Below are 27,262 nucleotides of genomic sequence, written 5' to 3' on the forward strand. Positions count from 1 at the left end.
CCTACAAAAAGGGCTTTTCCATGTATGTGGCACCTCTGCTAACACAGCCACAGAGATGCCAGAGGACGAATGGAAAGTGCAAAGCAACACCACTGCCCACATGAGAAAACAAAAGCTGGGAGGAACTAGAAGGCATACTTTTGATTCTGCTGGTTTACCTGTCCATAAAGGGAAGAAGTAAAAAGTCCTTCTAAATGGATCCTGCCAGTTATTCACACAACCTACCAGATTCCACAGCCCAAATGGAGAACAAGTCTGTTAGTCTACCAGAAATCCACTGTCTCATTCCATCTGGTTACATATTGGCACTTCAAAATGCCAAATTTTGTCAACCAAATACAATGGTAACATTACCTACATAAATGCATTTAACACTTCTTAAAATGCAAAACACGCAGGCTCCTGGGCGTTCACAATACAACCAGTGCCTGGCTTCCCAGAGCTGGCATCTGGAGTCGGTCAAATTCAGTAACCAGGTAGCTGCCAGGAGTAAGCACAATTCCTACACGGGACTCACTAATCATTATTAGACACCGTTTTACAGCCTGGAGAAGTCTGAAGGGGAGAACTGTGTACGCCTCTCAGAAGCGAAGCGGGTGCAGGAGGGAACTGGGCAGGCAAAGCACACCGTGAGGCCGGAGTTTTCACATCTTTCTGGAGCCCAGAAGAGCTGGTACGAGCGGGGCGGTCACAGTAGCACCACAACAGCACAAGTAACGCGCTCTCTCTGTTTCGCTGGCACTTTGGTGCTGTGGGCAGAGAAGAGACCAGCGCTTTCCAGGCACCTCCAGCCCTGCGGAGGGACCCTCCGGCGGGGCGGGTGAGACGCTGCCCTGTCCCCGCGCCCGAGCGCCGCTGCGGGAGGGCGCTGGGCTCAGCCCGCCCGGGCTCGGACAGCAGAAGCACTTCAGGCGGCCTCCGTGTGCGTGTTATCGGGCTGAACCCGAAACCCCAAAGGAAAATTAAGGCTGCTCCAGCAGGAACGGAGCAGCCGCAGCCCCGCCGGAGCCGGCGCTGCCGGGCTGGGCGGCTCCCGTTCCCACTGGGGCTGCGGACAGGAGGGCGGCGGGTCCCCTGCGCGGGGCGGGCGGCGCCGAGGGTGCCCTCCCTCCCCCGCCGCGGCGGTGCGCTCGGCGGGGGCGGCGGGGCGGGGAGCGCGGCGGCGGGGGGGCGGGCGCGGCGGCGGCGCTAGGGCCGCGCGTGGCGCGGGCCCGGAGGTGGGGTAGCCGCCGCCGCCCCGCGCGCCGGCAGTCGCGAGGAGCTCGCTCCGAAGTGAGGAGGCGCCGCCGCCGCCCGAAGTTTGGCCGCGAAGCCGGAGACCCGCGCGCCGCAGCCCCGCGCCCAGCGCCTCATGCAACGGCCGCTCCGCGCGGGGACGCCCCCGCCCTGAGAGGCGGCGACGGGCGGGGAGCCCCGGCGGGCAGCACCTGCGCGGCGCCCGCGTCCGCGGCGATGGTCTGCGCGCCCGCGCACCGCCGAGCGCCGGAGGAGAGCGGCAGCCCGCCCGCCCAGCCGCTCGCCCGACCCGCCGCTCATCGCCCGCCGCCCGCGCACCGCCAAACTTCGACGCCGACAAGTGCCTAGGGCCGCCCGCCCGCGCCCCGCCGAGCCCTCGCGCCTCGCCGGCAACTTTCCCGGGGAGAAGCGCACCCCGCCCGCGCCGCGGCCCCTCATGCCGCCGCCGAGGGAGCCCCAGCACGTCCCGGCGCCGCGGCAGCTCCGCGCCGCCCCGCGGTGAGGCGAGGGCGAGCTCGAGGGGTGAGTACCGCCCGCAACCCCGCGCACGCCGGGACGGGATGGGATGGGACGCGGGGCTGCGCGGCCCGGCTCTGTGCTATGCCGCTGTGTGCGCGGCGTCCCCCACCGTGTCCCCCCACCTCCCACGGGAGGCCCGGGCCGTGGACCGAGGGCGGATCGGCGCGGGCCGCGCGCCCCCTGCCGCCCGCGCGGAGCGAAACGCGGCGGGGGCCGGGACCGGGGCGGGGCGGTACCTGCGCGGCGCCGGTACCTGCGCGGCGCTGCCTCCTCCGCGGAGCTGGGGTCGGGTCCCCCGGGCCTCGCGCCGGGCTTTGAAGGGGCGCGGCCGCGGCGCGCGGGCGGTGGGAGAGTCCCGAGGGAGGGGCCGGGCCCGGCCCGCGCGCCGGCACCCGCCCCTCCACGCGCATTTTCCCGCCCGACGGGGGCGAGGAAGAACGAAAGTCCCGTTTAAGCGGTGGTGCCGGGAGCAGCCGCGCTGGCCGGGGAGCTGCGGACAGCTCACTGGTGCTGAACCTGGAAACAGTTCCCTCCCTGGCATCGGAAACTGCAGGCGGCTTTTCTAACCGCTCACACACAAAAAGCCTCTAAAAAACCCCACATGGCGGTGAGCGGTGCAGATCAGCTAAACCCGATAAAACAGATGCTTTTGTACTCTCAAAGTTCGTGCATGTGCATTTTCCGCCTCTGCTGAATATACTTTTATTGTTCTGCAATCAACTTCTCAATATTCTGGATCTGATGTGCTAGGAGCCAGCCTGACTTCTGCGGAGATGTTAGCAGAGACAGTGAGTGAAACAAACAGCGGAGATGCTTTTAAAGAGGGAATAAATCATTGTCATGCCTAAGGACAATGCGGTTAAGGATGAGAAGCTGTGGGCTGGGCAGCCAGTTGAAGGGAAGAAAACCACAGCAGAACTTTCCCTGGCTTGTTTTTTTGTGCGCATGTGGGGGTTGTTTCATTTCGGGGTTTTTTGGAAACAAAGAAATATTTATTTCTGGCATATTTTTGGAGTTTTAAAGGATGTTTACCAGAGCGATTCCAGCAGTTAGTGGGGATATTCTCATGGAGTCATGGACTTTCCTATCCACCCTCAGCCCTGTGACACTGATAAGAAGTGGCATGAACTTTCTAGCTCCGTATGTAAAATCCAGCAATAGCACAGAAAAAATTTAGGGTCCAGTAGCCTTTCATTTTCATTCGTTTTTTAGGCTAAGAACTTGCAGTTTGAAAGACATCACCCACATCACAACTTGAAAGCCTGGTAGCCCTGTACCCAGGATACACTGCTTGAGGAGCGGGTATTACCTTATTGAGGGTGAAAAATAACAATAAAAAAAACCTGCAACTGCTCCAAATGCTAACTCTGGGGAAAAAAACTGGCAGAACAGATTGATACTAGGTACAGAGATATTTGAGGCAAGAAGCCACAATTATAAAGATTCTGGAGGAAGAACTTAAAACAGGTAAGTATGAAGGCTCTAAAATTTTAGTAGCCGAAGTGCTTTTACTCTATATGCTGACAGCTGATGGTACCTGTCAAATAATGGCAGTAGGTGTCACTCAGCAAAGAATTATGTAGGAAAACCAGAAATACTTTAAGTATAGTGCTGAATCCCAGTTGTTTTCTAGCAGAATGCTGTGTTTTATTTTCTTCAGCCAATAGGTATTGACATTTTAAATTCCTCCTGAGGCAAAGAAATCTTTCTCTGCTAAATAGTTAAATAAGCCAGATAAAAATAGAACCTAAACTTTGGAGCAGCATTTGAATCCAAAGGCACCACAGCAATTGTTTGGAATATACTGTATTTCATGCAAGTATGGTGGAAGGTGTGTATAAAATCATTAAGTACAGGGTCTCTTTCTCTTTGCATAGCTGAATAATTTTGTATTTATAAAAGAGGCTAGTATGGGTTTATTTTAAGTACTGGAACTTTACATGTGCCAGGTTCTCAAGTTTTCTAGGTGTAGCAAAGTATAAACCACTTGTTTTTTATTAAATATTTTAACTCGCAGGTACTTTTATACATTGTAAACTGCCTTTAAATAATTAAGAACTGGAGTGGACACAAAGGATCTTTTTATCTGACCTGGATTAGATACATTCATCTGGTGAAGCTGTTAAGGATAAAAACTTAAAACATGTATCCTTTGGAAAAAAAAAAAACAAACCTGTTCTGGAGGTGCCAGTGCTGGGAGGTTGCAGCCAGCACCCCTTGCCGTGCTTCATAATTTTAGCCAGTTCTCCTCAGGCTGCCATCCGTTATAATTACTGGGGGTTTGGCTCTCATTCTTACTTGTGCACAGTGGCAGTTTACACTTTATCAAAGGCACATTCTATGTGAGAGGCAATCCCTTGCTATTTTATTACCTCCTTTACCTGCTGTTTGCCAAAAAGGGAGGCCAGGAGCTCACAGTGGGCTCCCAGCAGGCACAGGGACTTCCCAGCAGGGAGCTTGTGTAGTGTGTCACAGAATCACAGAATGTCAGGGATTGGAAGGGACCTCGAAAGATCATCTAGTCCAATCCCCCTGCTGGAGCAGGAACACCTAGATGAGGTTACACAAGAAGGTGTCCAGGCAGGTTTTGAATGTTTCCAGAGTAGGGGACTCCACAACCTCCCTGGGCAGCCTGTTCCAGTGCTCTGTTACACTTATTGAGAAGAAGTTTCTTCTCAAATTTAAGTGGAACCTTTTGTGTTCCAATTTGAACCAAATCAACACTGTTTGTGCTGAGGGAGTGATTTGAGGAATGGAGTGGATTTTCACAGTGACGGAAAGAAAAAGAGAAGTGTCTTCTAACAACCCCTGACAAGACCTGAAGTTCTTTACTAGCACCCATTCTGCCAAGATGCATTTTAGCTGGTTTGTGAAGGGGGTATCTGCTCAACCTGCAGCGTGAGGTGTGACTTACCCACCTGGGAAGGGATGCATGTGCTCAGAGCTGCCTTCACAGCTGATTTTAGTCTGGGGGATCAGCTGCGTGCCATTCTTCTCAAACGGCTATAACATAGTCACTGTGGCCTGAGCGTCCAGCACTTTGCAGACAGAGCAGGGCTCTGGGGGATGGCAGAGACAGCAGAAATGGCCTTTGACACTGGTACCTCCCATGTGTCTCAGCATTTTCCATATTATCAGAGGCTATAGCACATGAGAATGTTCAAGGCTTGAAATGTCCTGCGGTTCATACCGCTATTGCCCCACAATGGAGATCTCCAGGAACACCATGCTCCAGAGGCTCTGCGTACTTTACCTAATGTCCTCCCAGCAGTTCCCCATTCCCTCACCCTCAGTCAGTAAGGATGGTGCTGCTCCCCCTCTTTGCCAGCCCCATGGCCCCCTAACACCTGAGGTATGTGACTAGCAGAGCACAGTGGGTTTCAGGGGATTGAGGCACCAGACATTAGTTATTCCTGATTTGTTTAATTGCTTTTTTGTAAGGTCAAAGGCACAGGCTTTACAGGGGACAAAAAAACCATTGCTTTGTGTTGCCTACAGCTAGAAGCTTTGTGCTATGCAACTGGTACAGCTGTAAACTTGAGAAATGTCATTCTAAACATTTTTGGTTGTGGGGGTTTTGTTTTTACAGAATAATTCAAATAGATGTGTCCTTAGCAATAGACCACTGAAATGTAGAATGTATAGCATAGGTGACTCTGCAGGAACAAGTATAAGCAAGACAAATCGTATAGCTCCATCAGAAAAACCCCAGCAGTGCTCAGCACATGATCCTTAATGTGCTTTGGTCAATATATTTATCTGTATCAATGGAAGCTCATTAAAAGAAGATATTGCAGACTAACTGAGCCATGCCGTATTAGTTCTTGCCAAAGCTTGACATTTTTAATACATTAATAATATGTCTGTAATGTAATGGAGAACTATTAATCAGAACCAGTTATATGCCAGAAATTTAAGCTGTAATTGGCGGCTTCTTGTCAGGAATGTCTGTCGTACACTGCTACAGCTGCCTAATGCTCAGATGTCTTGCGCTCCTCTGCGCTTTTTCGTTGTCAGTGCACTAAATTCGATCGATGTTTTAGTGTATAATTCTGTGTAACGACCATCATTATGACTCTAGCTTACTTTAATGAGAATTCGTTATATGGGAAGTATTTTAGCACACTGTGCTAAGGTAGGGGCTTGTTTCGCGTTATTTTAGTCTATTCCAGTCCTGTTTATTAGTGGATCCAAGTCTCAGCAGTTATAAAAGGTTTTGGGCAACTGAAGAGCTATCAAGGAAAATAATAAAAAAAACAAATCTACTTTTGCCTGAATATACAGGCTTTTAGTCTAAAGACAATTAAACAGTAACTTCTTATTTCTACACAGAAACATGATATTCCCCTTCTGTTAATTACAGCTATGACCAAGCCTTCTCCCATACAGAGTATGTTTTGATTTGTCACAAATTTAAAGTAATTTGGCTCCATTTTTAGCAGAGTAGTTGTTGCCCTTTAGTATTTCTAAGCTATGGAGTTTGGGGGGTGGTTTTTTTCACCTGCAAAATAGTGAAAACATTGGAAAGGACTAGAGGAATAGTGCATAAGGTGTCTTTAGAATGACACAGAAAGTGTTCTCTGAATTACTAAATTTCAATATAATAAGTAAACATTCCCACTGAAAATAAAAAAAAAAAAAGGATATAAGGTCACTGACCAAAACAGTAATACTACACAGTGTGCTTCTTAAAAAGATTTGATTTTAATTTGATCTTAGATATTCCTGCTTTTGTGTCAAATTCAGATTTGAAGCTTAAATATATTTGAACTAATCAAGAATTGTTATTGCATGAAAATTCAAATGTTCTCTGCATATTCTGATAAAGTATATGAGAGTTGTATGGTAACACTTGATAAAATGAATATAATAGAAAATTGCATTTACGTCCATACAGCAATTATTGTAAATTACTTTGCTATGGAAACACAATTCAACCATCTGTTGGCATTTCACAGTATCTGTAGTTTAGCTCAATTTAAGATGAAGCATTATTTAAATACAGGGAGGCCATTTGCGAATAGCTTTGAAGTTTTAAAAATGTGTATTACCAAAGTAACATGCTGAGGAGCTCATTAGGTCATATACCCTTCTTGTGGCTTGGGGGTACAGAAGGGAGCTTATGACACTAGGTGTAATTTAAAACGGGGAACAAACAAAGCAGGCTGCAGAAAGTGGTGGCTTACGGTTGTTTCTTAATTTCTGTCTGACGGGTTTTCTGAGATTTTATCATCCAGACGAGTGCAGAGGTGCTGCAGCAGCTGGATGAAATCCTTCTCCTGCAGAGACCCCTGTGTCCTGGCTCCCCATCCGTGGCTGGCATGGGTTGACACCCAGCACAGGCTGGGAGAAAAGAGTTGGAGTACTTAGCCCTGGTTTTCCTTCTCCATGCTTAGGGTACTTCCTCCCTCTTTGCAGTTTCCCTTGTACATAATTTGTATTTTTACCTGTGTTTTTTAGCAAATATATATATTTTAAGTCATTTTAATAACATCCTAGGATTTTGTACCTTTGATAGCATGATTGAGGTAGTACAAACTGAGGGAATTTCTAGTTGTTTTCTGATGAGAGAAAAGTGTGTATACCAGCTATGAAATAAACACTGAGTACACAGGTACCCCCCACCCACAAACCTAGGAAAATAAGACTGCCATAACAGAGGGGGAAAGCATCCTTATAGTAACCTACAAATGAACCATTATCTTTATCAGTAGTTTATCATCAGTGTGATAAGCAAATACAGTTCAAAGAAAAAAAAAAAGGCAGCAAAGCTCTTCCAATACTAATAAAAAATTCAAGGAAACGGAAGTGTGCATGCAATATCTCTGTTACAAAAAAAAACCAAGAAAAATTAAAAATAAAATTAAAAAAAAAAAACAACAACCAAAAAAAACCACAAAAAAACCCCACCAACCAAACAAAAAAAAGAAAACCACAAAAACACCCACCAAACACAAACAACCAACCAAAACCCAAACACAACTAAGAAATGCATAAGATAAGGCTTTTGGAGCTTGCTGAGGTCATCTTATCAGGGGACTATCAGCACCTGGTAGCACTGCTACCCATCTCTGTGTCACTTTAATATTATAAAACAGCCTTCCTGCAGCTGCCCCGCAGAGCTGGGCTGCCTGCTCTCCTGCCTGCCTCTGTGATCAACGGTTTTGCTTGGTAGTTCACTCTCTGGTTTTGCTAGGGTGAAAATACAGTTTTGAAAACATAAACCTGTAACTCACCTGGAATGTTATAAATCTGTCTTTGTTAGAGAAGAGTTAGATCCTTCATGTCAAAATACTTTTCACTGTGAATGATTTTGGTAGTTTGTTCATTCTAGCACAGCACCCACAGTAAAGGTTAGCCATGTTATACCAGTTTGCTTTATATTGCATCAAACCTCCAAAATGTCAACATATCTCATATTTTGTAATGCATTGATTCTTGGACAATAACTCTAACTCTTATTGTTTCTAAAAGGGTGCTGGTGCCAGAAGAAGAGAATGATTGATGAGAAACAGACACCAGCCCGTAGACACTCATTCTTTTGCTTCGGATACTGATTTATCAGTGTGCCTGGGTATCCCCTGCAAGCCCTGAACACGGAGGATCACTCAGGGTTATCGACAGTGTAGCTGAAGACCTGCAACTTTGCAAATTATCTGCTATTGGACATCTTTTACAAGAAGCCCTGACAGATAAGTTATGAGACAAAGGACAAGCACTGCATTGCTGTGAAAAGCTGTCATTGGGGTCTGGGTGACTTCTACCAAAGTCTTCAATTAGTGAAATGAACACTCTATCCTAATGCTTCACATTTGACTTGGAACCTATTTTATAAAATATATACATATATATGTATGTATATGTATAATCTATAGACTGCACATATACCAGTACTGAGCCTCCTTACGAAGGTGACGTACAAGGATTTAGAAATGTATTTGTCAAGATTCCTGTCACTTCACACCCTCTGGGTTACCGTATCCTCCGTGATGCAGCACTACCCTTCTGTGTGGGGACACTATGACGTATGTAAGACACAGATTTACACAGAAGAAGGAAAAGTATGGGATTACATGGCCTGCCAGCCAGAAGCCAGAGACATGATCAAATATGTAAAAGTGACTCTGGATCCCCCAGACATAACGTGTGGAGATCCTCCTGAGACTTTCTGCGCAATGGTAAGGCAAGCTTTTCATTTTACATAATTAGCAAGTATATATTTGTGATAGATGGCTTCAAAATGGAAGCTCTAGTGTGCACGTGTAATTATCCAAGAAAACCTGCATCTTACTCCAAATGTGAAAGGTTCTGCTGAGCAAGATGCTGAGCAGCACATTAAGCTGGGCAATGAGATGTTCTGCTTATAGGGACCTAACATGACTTTGCCTGAATTCAATGTCTTTCTAGGTCAACTTTTAATGACTTGAAAGAAAGCAGCATAAAACTCCTAGTGCATTAACCCATAGCTGGGGTGTGTTTGCCTGGGTCACAAAAGACTTGAGTGAATTATTTCAAATACGATCACCTGAAAGCATCATAGAGTGGTATAATGCAGCATCATTTCCAAACATGAGACTGTTGTTAGAAACTCAAACCCCAGAAGCTTAAAAAGTGGTGGTGGGAGCTGGGCTGGTGGAGTCTTTCCAGCAAGCCCACATGGCTGCAGGAGGTGTTGCTGAAGCTTTGCTATGGCACAGCAGGTCCATACCTGCGTGTATGGACAGTGGAGGAAGACACACCTCCAGGTGGGGGCCACCTCTACCACCTACTGACAGCTTTCTTCTTTAACTGAAATTGTAGGCATTCCAACCAACTAAAAGAGACCAAAGTCAAGTCCCTTAATTCAGATGCTTCTAAAATTTGAGACTGGTTTTGGAAATTTTGAGCTTGGTAAATAACTGTACAGGTATGAAAAAATGAGCAGATGCTATATATATCAGCCTTTTACAGCTGTGGTTCTCCAAAGTGTTTCCTAGATTGTCCTGTAAGAAGTCATTCAAGTTAAAGGAAATCTTCAGCTTGTAGGTAACCTATTTCTCCTTCAGACATGGAGAATTGATTTTCTTTGCCACTGAATATTTGTTAATTATTGAGTTGAAAATACAGTATTCCTTGACTAAAAAACATGAGTTTGAGGTGCAAGACATATGTACCTAAATCTATTAATAAAACACCAGGAACATATATCACTACCTACATAATTTAGATTTCAAAACCTAATGAGTTTTAGTAAGTGATGTTATCGTAACTGAAAAAAGTCTACAAGATATTTATTTGCCTGTGTACAAGTCATCATTGCTTTGTGACAACATCCCCACAGGAAGGAAATTTGCTTTCAAATGCCTTATGGTATCATTTTCAACCACTACTGTTCTGTAAGGAGTTCAGGTCCAACCACATATACATTTAGGGCATTATGTGCACACATGAAGCTGCTTCCCACATACATTATGGTAACAGCCACGTGATAACTTGCAGAGCTATGTGAATAAATTATATTCACTGTGAACCTTTGACTGCACCATGTGCTCTCTGCCCACTAATCCATCTCTGCTGATGTGGCTTTAACACTTTAAAGCTCCAAGCAGCTTCAAGCAGCCACTGTTTAGAAACAAATAAAAACAACATGCCCTGGATAATATGGTCTTTTTCTTTATCCTGAAATGTATTTTCTCCCTTGCAATAATAATAGCTGTGATTTAGCCCTCAATCAGTGACATTTAGTAACTCATCTTGTAGTGAATAAGAAAAGATGTTCTTTTAATGCAAAATAAACTGCCCAACAAAACTTGTTTCTTCCTTTTAGTGCAGATAAACATTGCAGCAGTTCTTGTCTTAAGTAATTAAGTTTCTGAATGCCTTGGTTATCAGTCTACTCTCTAGTTAGAATAATTATTTTAAACCAGAAAACAAAACAGAAAAAAACCAAACCAAAACAAAACACCATGCCATACAAAAAACAAAACAAAAAAAGCAACAAAAATACAAATTAAAAAAAAAAAAACACCAAAAAACAAAACAACCAAAAGACATTTTGATTAAGCATTAAAAATGGTGCCAGATCTCCCTCTGAAGACATTTCACCTAGCAAGGTCTTTGATGGAGGATGAAAGTTCGCTTGGGAATGAACTGAGGTTACAACTATAGTTCACTTGCTGTTGAAGCCCTTGAGATGCAGAAGGCCATCAGAATCCTGACGTGAGAAGTAGGGAAAGAGGAAGAACTGGGGAGAGAGCGAGCGCACAGTGAGAGTGTGTATTTAGTGCTGTGAGTGTAGAGTGACCGACTCCTATATCATAAGCTGCTGTATTTTCATTCAGTGTAGATTTATATTGTACATATAACACTATATTCAGATATGCATGGTAATGGCTTGACTTACTTGAAACATTAGGAAAATGACAGAAATATTTGATGTTTCTGAGGTATCGCACAGCAGTAGAGCATTCTCATCCCTAAAAATGCTTCATGTCTGTGTACTGTATCTACATGTAGAAATTACACATTTTCTTCAAAATGAGGTTTTACATATTTATGGGGGCAAACCTTTGGCATTTCCCAATTAGATCTTTTATTTTTGTGCTCATTTTTAGTCTTAGAAAGTCAGTTAAGATAGCACTGGCATACTTGGAGAAGATGTGCAGTGGGGAAGAATGCTTTTCTGTTAGTCTTGGCCTTTCACTAAAGAAGTCCCAAATTTGAAATGTCGGAGATCCAATGGTTCCTTTTCAGCATGGTGAAGTGCCAAACAGACTTATACAAATGTTTAGTTTTATTGTTGTAAGTGTTTAATATTTCCATGGTAAACCTGCGTACTGGTGTTTTGTTATTGAAATCAGGTTAATGCTGCCTTGGAGGAGATGAGGATCCTTTCAGATATCCTAACAATAAGCAAGGGTGCCGAACAGCCGGGACTGCTTCTACAGGAAGAGGTGGAGGTTGAAGCAGCCTCCTGTTTTGTTTCTATGTCAGTTCTCTGATCAGGTTTAGTAACTTTCTGTTCACCACAGATTTAGGTACTAGCTTTCGAGTCTGTGTCAGCTATCAGTGTGGTATAGATTATATCCCTGAAACACAACCAGACTGAGATGTTCACCCAAGTCCTGCTGGGAGATTATGATAAAATCTAAGGCATTTTGTGAGAGGGACATGATAAGAATCTACAATAATGCACAATGCAATTGTGTGTTGCAATGCGTGCAAGCATACAATACAGAGGAGATGGGAAGTTAATGGTAGAATTTGCTTCCTACTTATTTCTGCATATTCCCCAGGGACTTAAGTGTTGCTACAAGTCCATTACAAATTTTTACTCTATGAGCTTATTTAGTTAACAGACCAAATAACAAGGTTTTGCACATGCAGATTTGTTGCAAAGTGCAATACTCCTCTAGTCAAGTAGCTAAACCCAGAATGTGGCAGCTCACCACCTGTAAGTACCTTTGGGTTGTCCCTCCATCACAGTGTCTGTAGGTACTACAGGGAACATGCATCAGGAAAACTATCCCACAATTGCTTTTATGCAATCTATTCTGAGAATAACATTATAGTTCCTAGTGACATTCAGTATTGACAACTCGTGATATTATTCTGAAACTTCAAACCCATGGAGTCCTGTGATTATGTGAGATTCTCAGCTTTCATTTAAAACATCGTCTTTATTTTCTTAGTCCTTCTGGTTGCAGAGAAAAGTTTGAAAATGAAACAGAGAGGCTCAAAAAGCAGAAGCCAAATAAATATCTTTCTAAATTGTTATTTGTTTAAAATCTAAAATATTTGTTTAAAATTTGTTTAAAGTTGCTCAGGATTTTTAGAGCTTGGGAAAGGATTTTGCTTAAGAGGAGAGAGACATGAAAGAAACATATAAACAAACCAATGGCTTAGAGTGGTGAATGCTCATGGTTTTTGGCCATAGAGCTGCTTGTGTCTGTAAGGAGGATGTGACAACATCCTTCCCCAACAGGCAGCATTCCTCCTATCTGTGGGATAACCAGCCCCCTGCAGAAGGGGTTGACTGGTCACCTCTGGCTTCACTGTACATTTTAAAGCAATCTCTTGCTGCTTTGAGTGAGGCATATGTGCTGGCAGGTGATGCATGTCTGCTTTCTGTGGCATTTCTTCAAGGAAATTTGGCCATTCTTTGTCAGTCACAGAACTGGACTGGATGGTCACAGTGTTTGAGCCAGTGTGACCATTCCTGTGGGTCTGTAATTCATGAACTTGGAGCATTTGGCATTGGTAAGAATGTGTCTGGCACCACACGCTTGTGCTTAGTTGGCCTAGGAGGAGAAGGAAGGGGAAAGGGAGAAGACAAAGAAGCTACTTCACATTTTCAGAACTGCAGGATTCACTTTGCAGAGGTACTGTAAGCAAATTTTCAAGTACTTGGGGGGTGCTAGTTCTTGTGGCCTGCAGCATTGCAGTTTACAAAACAAATCTCCTTTAAATCCCTGGGAGTAACTAACAGTTAGTGAAATCTTCTACTTCCCTCTTTCTAAGTGCCTGTTACAATTTCACAAAACTCTGGTTATAAAATGAAACAAATCTGACTTTTCATCTTTTGCCCTGCAAGAACAGCACACAGGATGCTTCTGACTTATTTGTTTCTAAGACATTTGCTGGCTGTGGCCTCAATATGAGCATCAGGAGCCCCTGCGGTGCTGCTCATGGCTCAGGGGTCCCAGTGCCCTGAAATCCAGCTTTTAGTATGGGGTTTGTATTCCCTTAGCCAAGATTAGTGTGCAAATTTATCAAAAACTTAACCAGGAGACTCCTAGTGGCTATTCCTTTAATTTGTAAACTGGAGGTGAAATTTACATTACTGAGCTGTGTTTGCAGCTGAAATGGCAACATAAAAATACAATTTTCTGCTTATGCTTTGATCTAGTTATCATAACACCATCCCACATCCCAGTGGTTAAAAAATAATGAAATTATTGGCAATTGTCACTGCCTGCATCTAATTTCCTTCATAGTTCAAACAGAAGCTTGAAAAGAAGGCTACAGACAGGAGTCCTGTGCATTTGTACAATTTATAAAGCAGAAATGTTGATTACAGTAGAAATTTGAGCCCTTGAGTGCTCCTCTGTATTTCATAGCAAATCAAAACTAAATTAAGAAACAAAGATTATTAAAATGTCTTCTGTGCATGTAATTCTGGTATAATATTATGAGGTAGACATTAAATTTTTCCCTCTGAGACATTCAGCATCATTAATATAGCATTCCTTTAATTACAAGTAGGCTCATATTCCTTAAAAAAGGGAAAATACTCCATAGTGTAGTTAGCAATACCATTATTATGTTTACTGAAATAATTAAATGAAGAGATATTCTTCTAAGTAACATATAAATCAAAATGTGAAATATAGTTTTGGAAGCATTTTGACATGCATAAATGCATTATTGGGTAAGACATTTTAAAACAGTTTTGAACCATTAAGAGATGTTGAATAGAAAAAAATCTTTTTTTCTTTCATGGGCTGAATAAGGATATCAAATCCTTCATTTTAGTTCCATCTACGCAATCTTATTAGGTAGCATGGGGTAGAACAGGAACAGGGAGTTAAAGATGAGACTATTGTTACTGTCTTGTTTAATGTGGATTTTCATAGTTGCAATCTTTAAAAGTATGTAAATCTGCAACAACTTTGAGTTGTACAATACCTGCATTCATCTATTTTGAACTGTTTTGAGTACTTTTAATTAATACAAGTGTTGTTTTGTCATTATTGGAAAGAACATTATCCTTCAGGAGATAGAGTTTGTATTTTAGTGTTTCCTCTTAAGTTACTTGGTATTTCATTTCTAGTACCACAAGACCTATGTGGTGAGCTACAGCCCCACCACCCCTTCTCCTCTCCCCCGCATACGGCAGGACACCCTCACTGCCCCACTGACGTGGCTGCTCCCATCCAAGCAGCACTTTGGTCCCTAACTTCCAGCCTCGGACTAGAGCAGCTAGCAGGAGGAGAGCAAGAAACACGCACCACACCCTCTGCTCCTGCTGTACCCCCCAGCTCCCTCCTGTGGGGCAGCGCGGAGGCGACAGCCTACCTGTGCCTGTGGTAGCAGCCTGCCCGCAGACACTTCCAAGGCTTCTTGTTCCTCAGGCCCCTGGGAAAGGAGTTCTTCATTTCATAAAAGAGGAGAAAAAAAATATATCCTTAGCGACAGCAGGATTTTTTTTATTTTTTTTTTTAATGTTTTGGTAAAAAATCTCTTTTCTTCCAACTGGAAGCAAATTAAAAATTTCTCATAAAACAAAACTGAGGATTTCCAGTAAAAGAGATTTGCAGTCTATTCATTATCACACATCAAGATTCCCCAGTAAATCATTAACAAATCTCTACCCGGTTGCCTTTTTTTTTTTTCTCCTCAGTTACACTTTGGGTACTGGAATGTTTTCAAACCTTAAACAAAGCAAAAGCACGCCCACAAAAACTTAAGTTGTTAAAAATATTTGGGAGTGAAATAAGGCTCCTAAACAAAGTCAAGGACTTCTACTTATTTTCAGTTGCAGAGTTTTAAGGCATATATCACTACTATGGGTAAAAGCACATTCTTTTAACAAGATGTATATTTTATAAATTCACTTAATAGAAACTGTTTAACTGCTGCTTTTAACACTGCCTTTATTCTGTTTGGTACTTGCTCTCCTATTTTGTTTATTCCCCTGAAGTTAACTGAAAATATTAGACATTTGTAGCTAACACAGTGATCAATAAATGATTATTTTGAGACCATCTAAGGAACCTGAAGGTGTACAGGTCCATAGGACCTGATGAGGTGCATACACAGGTCTTGAGGGAACTGACAGATGAAGTTGTTAAGCCACATCATATTTCAAAAGTCACGGCAGTCCAGTGAAGTTCCCACTGACTAGAAGAGGGAAAATATAACCTCCATTTTTAAAAAGTGAAATAAGGACTCAGGGAACTACAGACCAGTCAGCTTCACCTCTATGCCCAGCAAGATCATGGAACCAGTCCTTCTAGAAACTATGCTGAGGCACGTGGAAAATAAGGACATGATTGGCAACAGCCAGCATGGCTTATAAGGGCAAATCATGCCTGACAAATTTGGTGGCCTTCTACAACAGGGTTACAGTGTTGGCAGATAAGAGAAAAGCCACTCACATCATCTAGCTGGAGTTGTGCAAAGCAGTTAGTACTGACCCACACAACATCTTTGTCTCTATATTGGAGAGGCATGGATTTGATTGATAGATCATTCAGTGGATAAGGAATCGGCTGGATGGTCACACTCAAAGAGTTGCGGTCAATGGCTCAATGTCCCAGTAGAGATCAGCAATGACTGATGTTCCTCAGGGATCAGTATTGGAACCAGCACTGTTTAACATCTTTGTTGGCAACATGGACAGTGGGATTGGGTACAACCTCAGCAAGTTTGCTGATGACATGAAGCTGCATGGTGTAGCAGTCATGCTGGAGGGGAAAGGACACCATCCAGGGAGACCCTGACAGGCTTGAGAGGTGGGCCTGTGTGAACCTCATGAAGTTCAATAAGGCTGAGTGCAAGGTCCTGCACATGGGTTGGGGTAACCCCAAGCAGAAATATAGGCCGGGCAGAGAATAGATTGACAGCAGCCCTGAAGAGAGGGAATTGGGGCTGTTGTTGATGAAAAGCTATACGAAAAGATGGGGACATCTTTTTTGTTTTGTTTTTTATCAGGGCCTGTTAAGAGGTAATTGTTTTAAAATAAAGGAGGGGAGATTCAGGCTGGACATGAGGAAGACATTTTTTACAATGAGGGTGGTGAAACACTGGCACAGGTTGCCCAGAGAGGTGGTAGATGCTTCATTCCAGGAAACATTCAAGGTCCCAGGCTGGACAGTGCTCTGAGCAACCTGGTATAGTTGAAGATGTCCCTGCTCATGGCAGGGGGATTGGACTAGATGACCTTGAAAGGTCCCTTCCAACGCAAACTATTCTATGATCGGGCAATGTGCGCTTACAGCCCAGAAAGCCATGTGCATCCTCTCACTGGGGCAATTTCGGCTTTGTGGATGAGATTCTTGCAAACATGCGAGCTGGTGTACCCCCTGCTGCCCTCAGCACCCTAGGCCCTCCGAATTGGCTTCCCCAACCAGCTGAGGGGAATATCTGGGAGAAGCTGCCCAAGTACTCTGCAGAAACTTGACCAGTTAGTCTTATTTTGGTGTGGAAACAGCAATTTTATAAAGAAATAAATGGCTTCCACTGTAAAATGGATACTCTGACATCCACAGAGGAATCTGAATGGCTTGCTGTCAGTGCAGCTGGATCAGAAATGTCCTCTCAGCAGCACCTTTAGTGCCACCTTCTGCAGTAAAACAATACTACTTTATAAATAAAATCTTTACTAGCAATGTATTGTAACTTGTACTTCTTATGGTGAGGCAGAGGTGATCTCAAGCCTGTAGCTCACTGCAGGCAGACTCTCCTAACAGGATTTGCTGGGTTAGAGGGACAATGCAGTAAAGCAGCAGCCTAGCTGGCACTCCTCATTTGGAGTAAGACAGCATGTCACCCTCTATCCTCCTGGGCTCAGGGATGATGGTAGCAGGTGACCCCACTCCTTCTCTCCTAGAAACCTTAAACTGAGATTGTATTTTTCCAGGGGGATAAATCCACCTTTCAGCAGAATGACCTTTGCTTTCTAATCTGCTGGTGTCACACAGTCAGCCCAGAGGGGCAGTGGTGTGGGATCACTCCCTGCATGGGGTGCAGCTGCTTTACTTTTGCACATCTTGGTCAGGGGTGTGATGCCTTATGGTCCCAAGTGAGCTGTGCAGCACTGGGCTTTCCAAGCTGCTGTCTCATTTTGAGGACAGTATACAAGGAGTATAGTATTTTTCCTCCCATTGTGATGGACAATTCTCAGAATGTGAATTTTGGATTTACTTAGCACAACTGAGCAGAGCTACTGATTTTATCCTGCTCAGGTTTGTCCAGATTATCTGGACAAACAATTTTTCCTTCATTTAGTACCTATACATCTCTAAACCCCATAGTGTCATGTTTCGTTTTTTTGTTTTGTTTTTTGGTTTTTTTTTTTTTTTTTTTTTTTTTTTTACAGGGCTTGTACTATGTAACAGCTAAGGATCACTGGAAACTAAAAGCAGGTTCCTCAGGCACTTCCATGTATTAAAATTTCCCTTTGTAAGCATCTTAGTTGAAAGTAAGCCAAGTGAACTCAGCCAAGAGTTCTGCAGACCCTGTGTACGTCTGGACAAATCTTCTAGTTAGTGGGCTGCCCTGGAGTCCTTCAAGAAAGCAGAAGTCAGTAAGTGGACTCCCAAATGATTTTAACATTTAGACATGTATGTTACTTACAAACCAAACACTCCCAAATACAGCTCAAAGTTGCCCCACGCAAACATTTAAGTCCACAGTATTCTGCCAGAACATTCAAGGAAAAAAATAAATGTACAGACTGAAATGATAATCAGGCTCTTTCATCCCTTCTGCTCTATGCTCTGGGGCAGAGGGGGAGAAATCTGGACAAGCACTAGCAGTCCCTGTTGACAAAGTATGGAAATTGCCCATCTCCTTATGCAAGGATGAAAACCTGTCATTTGCTTTTATCCACAGAGTTTAGAAGGGGCTGAAATTGTGGGAGCTGCTGAATTTTAGTGCAAGTACCACTGCTGTTTTGTTTTTGTTTTTTGGTTTTTTTTTAAACAATACCGATACTGTTTTGCCAAAGCTGTGATTTCCAATACAGAAAAAACCCACATACTTATTTAAAAGGAGCTAAAACCAGGAAAAAAACGTGTTAAAACAAGTATTTCTTGACTTTTTTCAAGGCCTGTAAGTACTAGCTGGATCTGAAAGTCAGAAATAATCCCAGATACTATTAAGGTCATTGACTGATGAGATGCACTGGGATGCTAATCTTACTACATGAAAAGTAAGAAGTAGTTCTGTACCCGATTTACATGTAGAAATGATGGCTGTTGATACACATTTTAACTATAAAAGTTTGTATTTTCACAGGTCACTTGTAGTGACACAGTCTTGATCCACAAGTACAAATACAGCTAGGGACGTGAAAATCCTTGGCATTGAGCTGGCTTGGCAATGTGCATCAGTAATCTCATGTAGCTTTGATGTTTGCTGTATCATATTTTCTGTAAAATTGCTTTATTTCTTATCTACTAGTTCTTTACGTAGATTGTTTATAGGGAATTTAGGAATAAAAAAGGTGAGGAAAGAAAAGGTTGCAAAGGAATTTTAATTATGTTTATTACAAGCAAGAAATCTACTATATCAGAGATACTTTATGTCAGAATTCAGCCTAAGGAGAATTTTTATAGCTAAGTAGTTGTAAAATATTTAAAAGAGAACACTATTATGATGAGAGAAGCGTTTTCTTACATGTACACACTGTGTCTTTCCAGCATCCTGGTGCATTTTAGATTTTTATCTGTAAAACTGTCAGGAGCCATCATTTTAACTCATCAATTTGATTTTTACCATCTACACCTGCTCATAAGGCACTTTCCTCCAGTGAAAGCTAGAAACAGATCTGTTTGTGGGAGACATTTACAAATCATTGGGAAAAAATAAGTGATAAAAAAAATAAGTAAAAGAAAAGGAGTAGCAAAGAGTTACACAAAAGCCCTCATCTTTTAGAAACAACAATGTGCATAGCTGTAGAAAAAAAGTACAGAATATCATTTTTTGACTGCTAAAACAGCTCTTTCTACATGTGCTATTTTCCCTCATCTATTTTTATCACAGCCTTCCAGACTTTGACATGCCTCTTGGCTTCCTTGACCATATGGATCTGCCAAGCAGTATGAATACTGTAGGGATAGCCTGCAGAAATAGCCTAGCAAGGTGTCTCACTTTGCAAGAGTTTGCTCAGACTTTCAGAACCGTTAAGTAATGGGTTTAAGGCGTTCAAGCACTGTAGCTTTCCTCACTAAAATTCTGAGAAAAATTTTTGCTACCAGGTTGTACCTGGAGTCCTCTTTTTCCTGAAATAGAAGCAAGATAAGCTTTTGAAAGTAAAAGAACATACAAGCTTTTTGTTATCTGAAGCACTGGCTTCGATGATTTTTTTTAAAAAAAGGTATCCTTCAATAACTAAGAAGTAGGTAAAGGTGATATATTTCATGCCTAAGAGTCAGTGTTTGACTTTCCATAAACAGAACTTAAAATATGATCTTCCATTGAAATTAATGCGCCCTGTATAAGTCAAAAGAAGGACTTCTACTGACAGCAATGGATCATACCCAAATATTACTTCCCTCAAAGTGCATATTACCCTCTGTACTGTATCAGTTTGAAACTCTCAACTAGAAACTTTAAAGTCATCTTAATTAAAAGCAAAATTAACAGTATGACTTTATCTTTTAATCTTTTTTCTTGTCAGAGTCAATTTCACTGAAGTTTGGTTATTTCCAGCCTTTTTCAGTTATAAAATCTTTACACATAGTATTAGTGCTTGGTCTTGGATTACTTTACTCCTGTGAGCTTCAGTGCAAGGCTCATTATCTCTAGTGACAGGACAGGATTTGGTTAAAGTGGTGCATTTTTTTCTTGGGTACAGTTTTGGCAATCTTGGGGCATGCACCAAAAACATATTCTAGACCTTCTAGCTGGAAAGTGCCAGCTAGAATACATACATAGAATACATATTGGGGTTTGCATATAAAAATATATTACTTTAGCTTTATGCATCTCATGGCTTATTTGTAAATAATTAAAAATGAGAGAAGGCTATTATTGAATGGTCTTCTCATAGTTCTCCATAATTGCACCATCATCGGTTGCAGCACTCAGCATTAGCTAAGCATCATCAGTTATGAACCTCAGGTTTTATAGCTTTAAAAGCAAGTCCCCAAACAAGAGTTCAGCCGTTCCCTTTTTTCATTAACCAGATAAGATAGTGTTTTCAGTATAACACTTTGTGAAATTTTAAGCTGTAGTAGAGAGCATGCCATTTTTAATCATTAAACAATGGACAAAAGATTTATATCTGAAATTCACAAGCATTTTTTTTTGGTTTTTGAAGCCATGCACATATTTGTTTCCCCTCCTTCTACAAGTTGTTTCTACAAGTCCTCAGCTGGTGTAAAGTGGTGTACATGTATTGAATGGGATGGTGCAACCACCATGGAGAATGTGGCTCCATACATCTGCCACCTGTGCCACACCTGCACCTGTCCCCAGAGCCAGTCCCTCTCTCCAGCCTTGCTGAAATGGAAACTCTTGAAAATGGTGAAGAAAAGGAAGACTGAAGAGAGAAATGGGGAGTTGCTCCAAAGAACACAAAAGCCTGCCTTCCTCCTGACTCCCTCTCTCCTCACACCTTAAGGGCTCTGCAGCTGGAGAAGCCACCAGAGCTGATGGATTTGTTCTAACTTGCCCTTCTCCTATAATTTTTTGGGCTTTCTTTTTAAATAGTGCAGACTTTCAGTTGTGCACCTTAGATGGGAACAGGTGAAATGTTTTTGAAATCCTTTTGAAGTCTTAAGGTTAAGAAGTTCAGCAGTAGGATGGGAGAAGCATGTACCAAAATGTGGATTGGTTTATAAGGACTCCATCATGCTGCTTTTCCTAGGCACAGTCTCCAAGACAGTATATATACATAGCAGGAGTGCAGAGAAAGCAGGCATAGCCTTTCTACAGGCAGCATTCGACTCTCCTGATCAATAACAATCTAACTAAGAATTTGGAGTGAATGTCATTCTGGTGATTGTATCTCATCAAGGGCCTTGTACTGATAAGTGATGGAATGATAAAATTGTGCATAAGATCAGAAACAAAAATCAGACAGAAGCAGAGCCCCAATGAATTTAACCTTAGCCTCAGGGTTTGTTTTTCTTTTTTCAGTTCCCATCCTCAAGGTCACTGCACCTATGCTAATGTAATTTTGTCAGCATCCTCCTCCTGCCAGTACAGTTCCTTCTGATACCCCAAAAGAAGATTTACAGAAGCTGACCAAAAGAAAAAAAAAAAAAAAACACACACACAAAACTTTTCACAAATTAGAGAGATAAATGGCACCTCTGATGACCTATTTTAACTTTTTTTTTTTTTTTTTTAAATAACACCACTTTACATGAGCTTATGTAAACTCCTGGCATGTAAGCCAGTCACAGTTGGGTTTTTTTCAGCTGTCAACCTAGCCAATGTCCAGGGCCTCAAAACAGATGTAAGGGTGACGCTAAGCAAGCCTTTGCTGTCAGTTCCTTTACTCTGGATTAGTAATTGGGTTGTTTATAATTATAACCAAATATAAATATAAAGCCTTGCAAGAAAGGTAGAACATGTTTACTTTTACAATGATTAAATAAATCATAAATTGGAAACACCTTTGGAATTTAAAAATATCCCTCTTCACCAAGGATCAGATCCACAGTGTTCCGCTGGGAAATACATGTGGCCATTGACAGTGCAGCTATAGCAAAGGTGTGCAGTTAAAGAACAGGGTGATAAAACTTCTTCCTTGAGCTTGTACTGGCAATCTGCAAGGTAACACTGGTCTTTGATCCAACTCATGCCCAGTGTCCCAGGAAGTGCTGCAGCCCCTAAGCAACCTCTGTGTGTGTGGAGAGAAGCACGTACCCATGTTGCATCTCAGAAGAGGAGGACAGAGACTCCTTATTTCTGTGCAAATCTCAGAGTATTCTTGGATAATTTGTTTGCAGGGGAAATCAGCTTTTTGCTGTGCAAGAAGTTCTTGTCAGTTTCCAATAGTAGTATCATACAGGCTTCATTAGAAGACACTATCTGTCCAGTAAGCTCATGAAGGAGAGAAACTTATAATTAAGCCTATGATACTGCTGTATCTGACAATACATATGCTTCCTTAAGTCTTGCACTTCATAGATCTCCACATGCCAGGTAGTTGGGTTCAGTTACTGTTGATTTTAATAATTTATAGTTTTCTGTCCTAGGTTTCTTAATGCTTTATACAAAAAAGCAATAGAGAAAGTAAACAACACAAAATACAGGCACGCTTTACAAGTAATTTGCAAGGCCTTAAGCTAATGAGAAATGAGAGTCTGATTCATCAGTATCTGTGGCTCAACATCTTATTCTGCAATCAGTGGACTTTATGGGCATTGGGCAGATCTGCAGCCACAGAAGAGGTATTTTCCAGTTTGTTTTCTTGTGGTGTTGGTTGGTTTTTTTGTTTGACTTTTTTTTTTTTTTTTAGTGGAATGTGTTTAGCTTTTCTCAGTTTGAGTCAGATTCCAACTTTTATTTTTTTAAATAATTTTCTTTTGGTTAATTGTATGCGTAAAGGTCACAGAACTAAAGTCAGGGAAAAAAAATCTAATTTTAAACTGCAGTTGATTTATGAAATAATACTCAATTCCTTGGGTTTGTGAAAATAACATATACCAGTAATAATCTCTTGGAACTGATTTAACACCATATTCTATTGCAGTGGTAGGAAGAAGCCAAGGATTTGTAACAATCCGTCATTTGCAGTGACATTTTTATTACTCTTTCAGAAATGCTGTGCTTTAATTGTCTCCCTGCTTCAAATCAACTGCATAGGTTGCTTTAACAGTAGTTTTTTCTCTATGGTTATTTCAGAAGCCCAAACTCTGTATGTTCCTGGCATGGTAACTGCTAAAAGGAATGGGAGCAGAGAACCTATCCATGTCCTTCTAATTTAGGAGAGCAAAAATGCTGTATTGATTGCAAGTCCCATTTTTATGGAGTTCACACCAAATTCCTTATAGACCTGTATCCCAGGCAATTCCCCCTTGATTCATGAGGACTAAGCTGAGAGAAAATCCATCCAAAATAATATAGTTGGGCTTTTTTTTCCTCTTATGAAGTTTGCAACAAGCTGCCTTTGCTTTCAACTATTAAAAAGAAACTGTAAGCTCTTAATTTAGTAGCAATGTCGCTAGTGCTTTAGCATCTTCTGCAGCGTGCCTCCAACTGATGAACTGAAGCGCAACCATAAATAGCAATGATGTCTTTGTCAGCTTGTGAGAAAAAGGGGTTGGGTTTTTTGTTTTGTTTTGTGTGTGTGTGTGTGTTGTTGTTTTTTTTTTCTCCCCACACTTCCTGAAAGGACATATAGTAAGATATATCTAATCTCTCCTTTTGCTTAGTACATAGATTTATCTGTTTGATGGGCTACTGAATCAAAACCCTGATTTGTTGCCTGCTAGTTTACAACACAGCTCAGTGAAAAACAGGAACACAGCCCTAAGGTTGTGTCATGTATGATTTGCACCCTGAAGTTTAGTGATTGCATTACATTCTCAGCTTTGCAGTGCGGAACTTCGGGGTGACCTTCCATTTTCAAGGGAAAGGCAATTTCCCTCCACCCCAAAATGTTCTTGCCTGAGCCCCGTAGCCCCTGCATATCCCCTGTGCATCTCAGTAAAGAGGAATCCCCTCCCAATATCCTAGATCCTTGAAGATCCCTTTCACAGTTGGGCTGTTCGTTCCCTGCTCTGTAACTGATAAATAAGAAGATGTCTGAGGAGCAAATGGCTTTGTTAGATTGAGTTTACCTGCTCTATATTTTAAGAGATTACCAGAAAAGCATTAGGTTTCACAAATCCCTGGGTTGGGGACCTGATTCAATTACAAGGAAAAGGGACTTGACCATAGTGGCAGCACGACTGGTCCCTGTGCTAAGAGGTTTTAATGGAGCAGATTAAATTGGTACTGGATTCTGAATCACAAATGCATTAAGGCAAAATAACGATTGGGGAAGAAGAAAAAAAAAGTTAATTTCAGGGCTGGCACGCCTTCAGGTTTGTTTGCTTGAGAATATTTTTGGAGGGTAATGTTAGATGCTAATCAAGAGTTACAGAGAGGCTTGTGACTAATGGGTAAGATGCAGTGTGCTCTGTAATGCTATGAGAAAAATGCTGATGCAGTTAACTGATACCAGAGAGATAAAAGAGCAGTGGCAATAAAAAAAAAAAAAAAAACAACAAACCACAAAAACACAACAACAAACAAACAACAACACACACAACAAACCTGAAAGATTTTGAGATTTTGTAAGTTTTTGAGATCCCACCTCGGCATCATTTTAGAGGGTGTTTCTAACTAGTAGCCACACAAATAATTGCAGACTACAATGTCATACGACTCCATTAACTAGGTGAAGAAAAAATAGTAACATTTTTATTTTAATGAAATGTCTGCTCACTTCTCCTCTCTACCATGCATCTTAATGTACCTTGCTGTCTGCACTGACTTGGGGCTCTAAGGCTTTGTCATTTCTTGGCAATTCCATTCTCTAATTTCTTCTGACACATGGTGCTTAAATCCACAAGAAATGTGAGGTGAGGCAGAGAGGATTCCTGCAGACTGCTGCACCATAAGAGGAACGCTCATTTGCATTATTCATTAGATAAAGGCACTGATTTGCATCTCATTTTGGTCGTCTCCATTTCCAGGCAGAGGATGTAGAGAATTTGCAGAATTGCTGAGTTTTTATGGTATTAATAGTGTTAATTTGGGATTAAGTCTCCATTGTCTGCTGCCCCATATTTTGTCCCATCTTAAATGCCTACAGAAATTACATTCTTTTGCTCTTTCTGTAACAAAGTGTGGCTATTTACTGCATAGTAAAAGGGTGCTAATTTGTTTATCATTGCAATTTTACAAGTAATTTTTAAATCAAAGCCATAATTCTATACTTTGTCATTTTTTGTGATTAGATTGCTCTGATCTTTTTCCCTGTTGTTCTGAGGTTACTATTCAAAAGTAAAAGCTTGTAAAAAAGCTGCAATGATTATGTGTGATTGGACAGTATCTACAATTTATTTTTTCCATTCAGTATTCTTAAGCAGTAGGCTTTTAAGAACTATATACCTTCTGTTAAGTAACATGTTCACACAGTAAAGTTGAGAATTAGAATAGCCCTAGAAAACTTCGAACACTCTTGTTCTTTTCTAAGCTTTATGAACCAATTTACATTTTGCTTAGCATTAATATTTGATTCAGAAATCTATACTGTAAAAAGGAAGGGATATCACTCTTCTGTCCATAGTGCATTGAGGGGGAATGCATAATTGGTGGAGGACACTATTGAGCTCTTTCATCCTGTTATTAAATACAGAAAGCTGTCCGAGGAAATCAGAATTCTAGAATGCATAAACAGGTGTAATTTCATATATGCTTTTCTGAGAAAAATATACATGATAAACACCTTAGAAAATGCCACTGACACCCAGAGCCATTTCCTTAACCATCATTTACCTCATAGGTCAGCAAATGGCTAAAACAAATAGTGGTTTATTCTGACTCTCAAAGCCCTCAGTTAAGCTTGGTGCTTCACTAGGCTGGATATTGTACAAAAATACGGGAAGGTATTGTCCTTATTTTTAAATAGCTTACAGTATAATTGAAACACAAATGTAAAAAGTAATTAAAAAGTGGTGATCTGAAGGCTGACTTCAGCAAGATGAGGTGCTGAAGCTGAAGGTTGTGCATTAATTCTATTTTTTATTGTACTTATGGCATGGCTATATGGCTGATGCTGTAGCTGTCCAATTACAGGGAGGGTGGGGTGGGAAGGCATGCTAGACAAATTCACATTGAACTCAGATTAGAATGTGAAAAAGGCAATGGCCCTGAACAGGACATAACACCACTTACAGATGAAATGGCAGAAAATACAATGCAAATGCCTTATAAAAATGAAACCAGCTTATACGAGGACCTCGCCTAATACACAGCTTAATTGTAATTGAGTTTACCACAAGTTAGGACACAGCTGAATCTAAATAAATCACCTAGATAACGCACTGATTGCACTAACAGCAGTTGTCAGGGGTAGAAGATGCCACATGACTCCTTTTTCTCTACTGAGGTCAAAATATAGTTAGGAAGAAGCTTAAATACATCAACATAAATGAGGAATTAGCCAATCTGTCTTTTCGCCAGCCCACAGTGTGCATACACATCCTGGGGTCTGATGGTTCCTGGGCATGGGGGGGCTACCCATATTTTTCCAGAATGTACCTAGTAGAAGAGTATCATGGTACCTGAGGACAAAAAAAGGCAGCTGGTGCTCAATCATGTTGCTCAGGCACAGCTTAGCTCTCTGAGATGTGCCCAGATTATGTTTGGGCAGTTTGTGAAAGGAAAAGAATGTCTAAGTAATACTGAATGCAAACCTGGGGGAAAGCAAGGGATGAATAAAGCAGGAGCCAGTCCTGCACAAGGCAGGGTCAGGTTCAGCCCCAGGGAAGGCTTTTCATGTGAATGGAGACACAAGTGAAACTCCCACTAATTGCAGTGAATTTGTTACAAGTTTTCTAAAGTTTGTAGTCTTTTTATTTTCTTATCTTGCGAACAGACAGAACTATAGCATAAATTTTGTAGTGCTGCAACCAAGATGTTACCTCTCACATTCCCTTACAATTTCAGAATCTTGTCTGTTTACAATAAACATCAAATGCTAAAAACAGTCAGTAATAACATTGCAGAAGCCACTGCTCCTGTAAGAACAGAGATGGGTAGTACCACTGCTTTTAAAGATCTCTTAGCATTTTAT

At 41.8% G+C, this 27,262-nt stretch overlaps 1 protein-coding gene across 2 annotated transcripts in view; it reads left to right on the plus strand.

Moving 5' to 3' along the window:
- Window positions 1-8,687: 8,687 nt before the first annotated feature.
- Window positions 8,688-27,262, plus strand: part of NTNG1 (netrin G1) — a gene marked incomplete at both ends in the record, with an annotated part of 146,851 nt that continues 128,276 nt past the window's right edge. For both annotated transcript variants that reach the window (XM_080348839.1, XM_080348840.1), the window contains one exon: window positions 8,688-8,933. In XM_080348839.1, coding sequence (XP_080204965.1) covers window positions 8,688-8,933 — 246 coding nt within the window. The remainder of the gene's footprint in view (window positions 8,934-27,262) is intronic.

This window comes from Nesoenas mayeri (assembly GCF_963082525.1).
Source record: "Nesoenas mayeri genome assembly, chromosome: 8".
NCBI lineage: Eukaryota > Metazoa > Chordata > Aves > Columbiformes > Columbidae > Nesoenas > Nesoenas mayeri.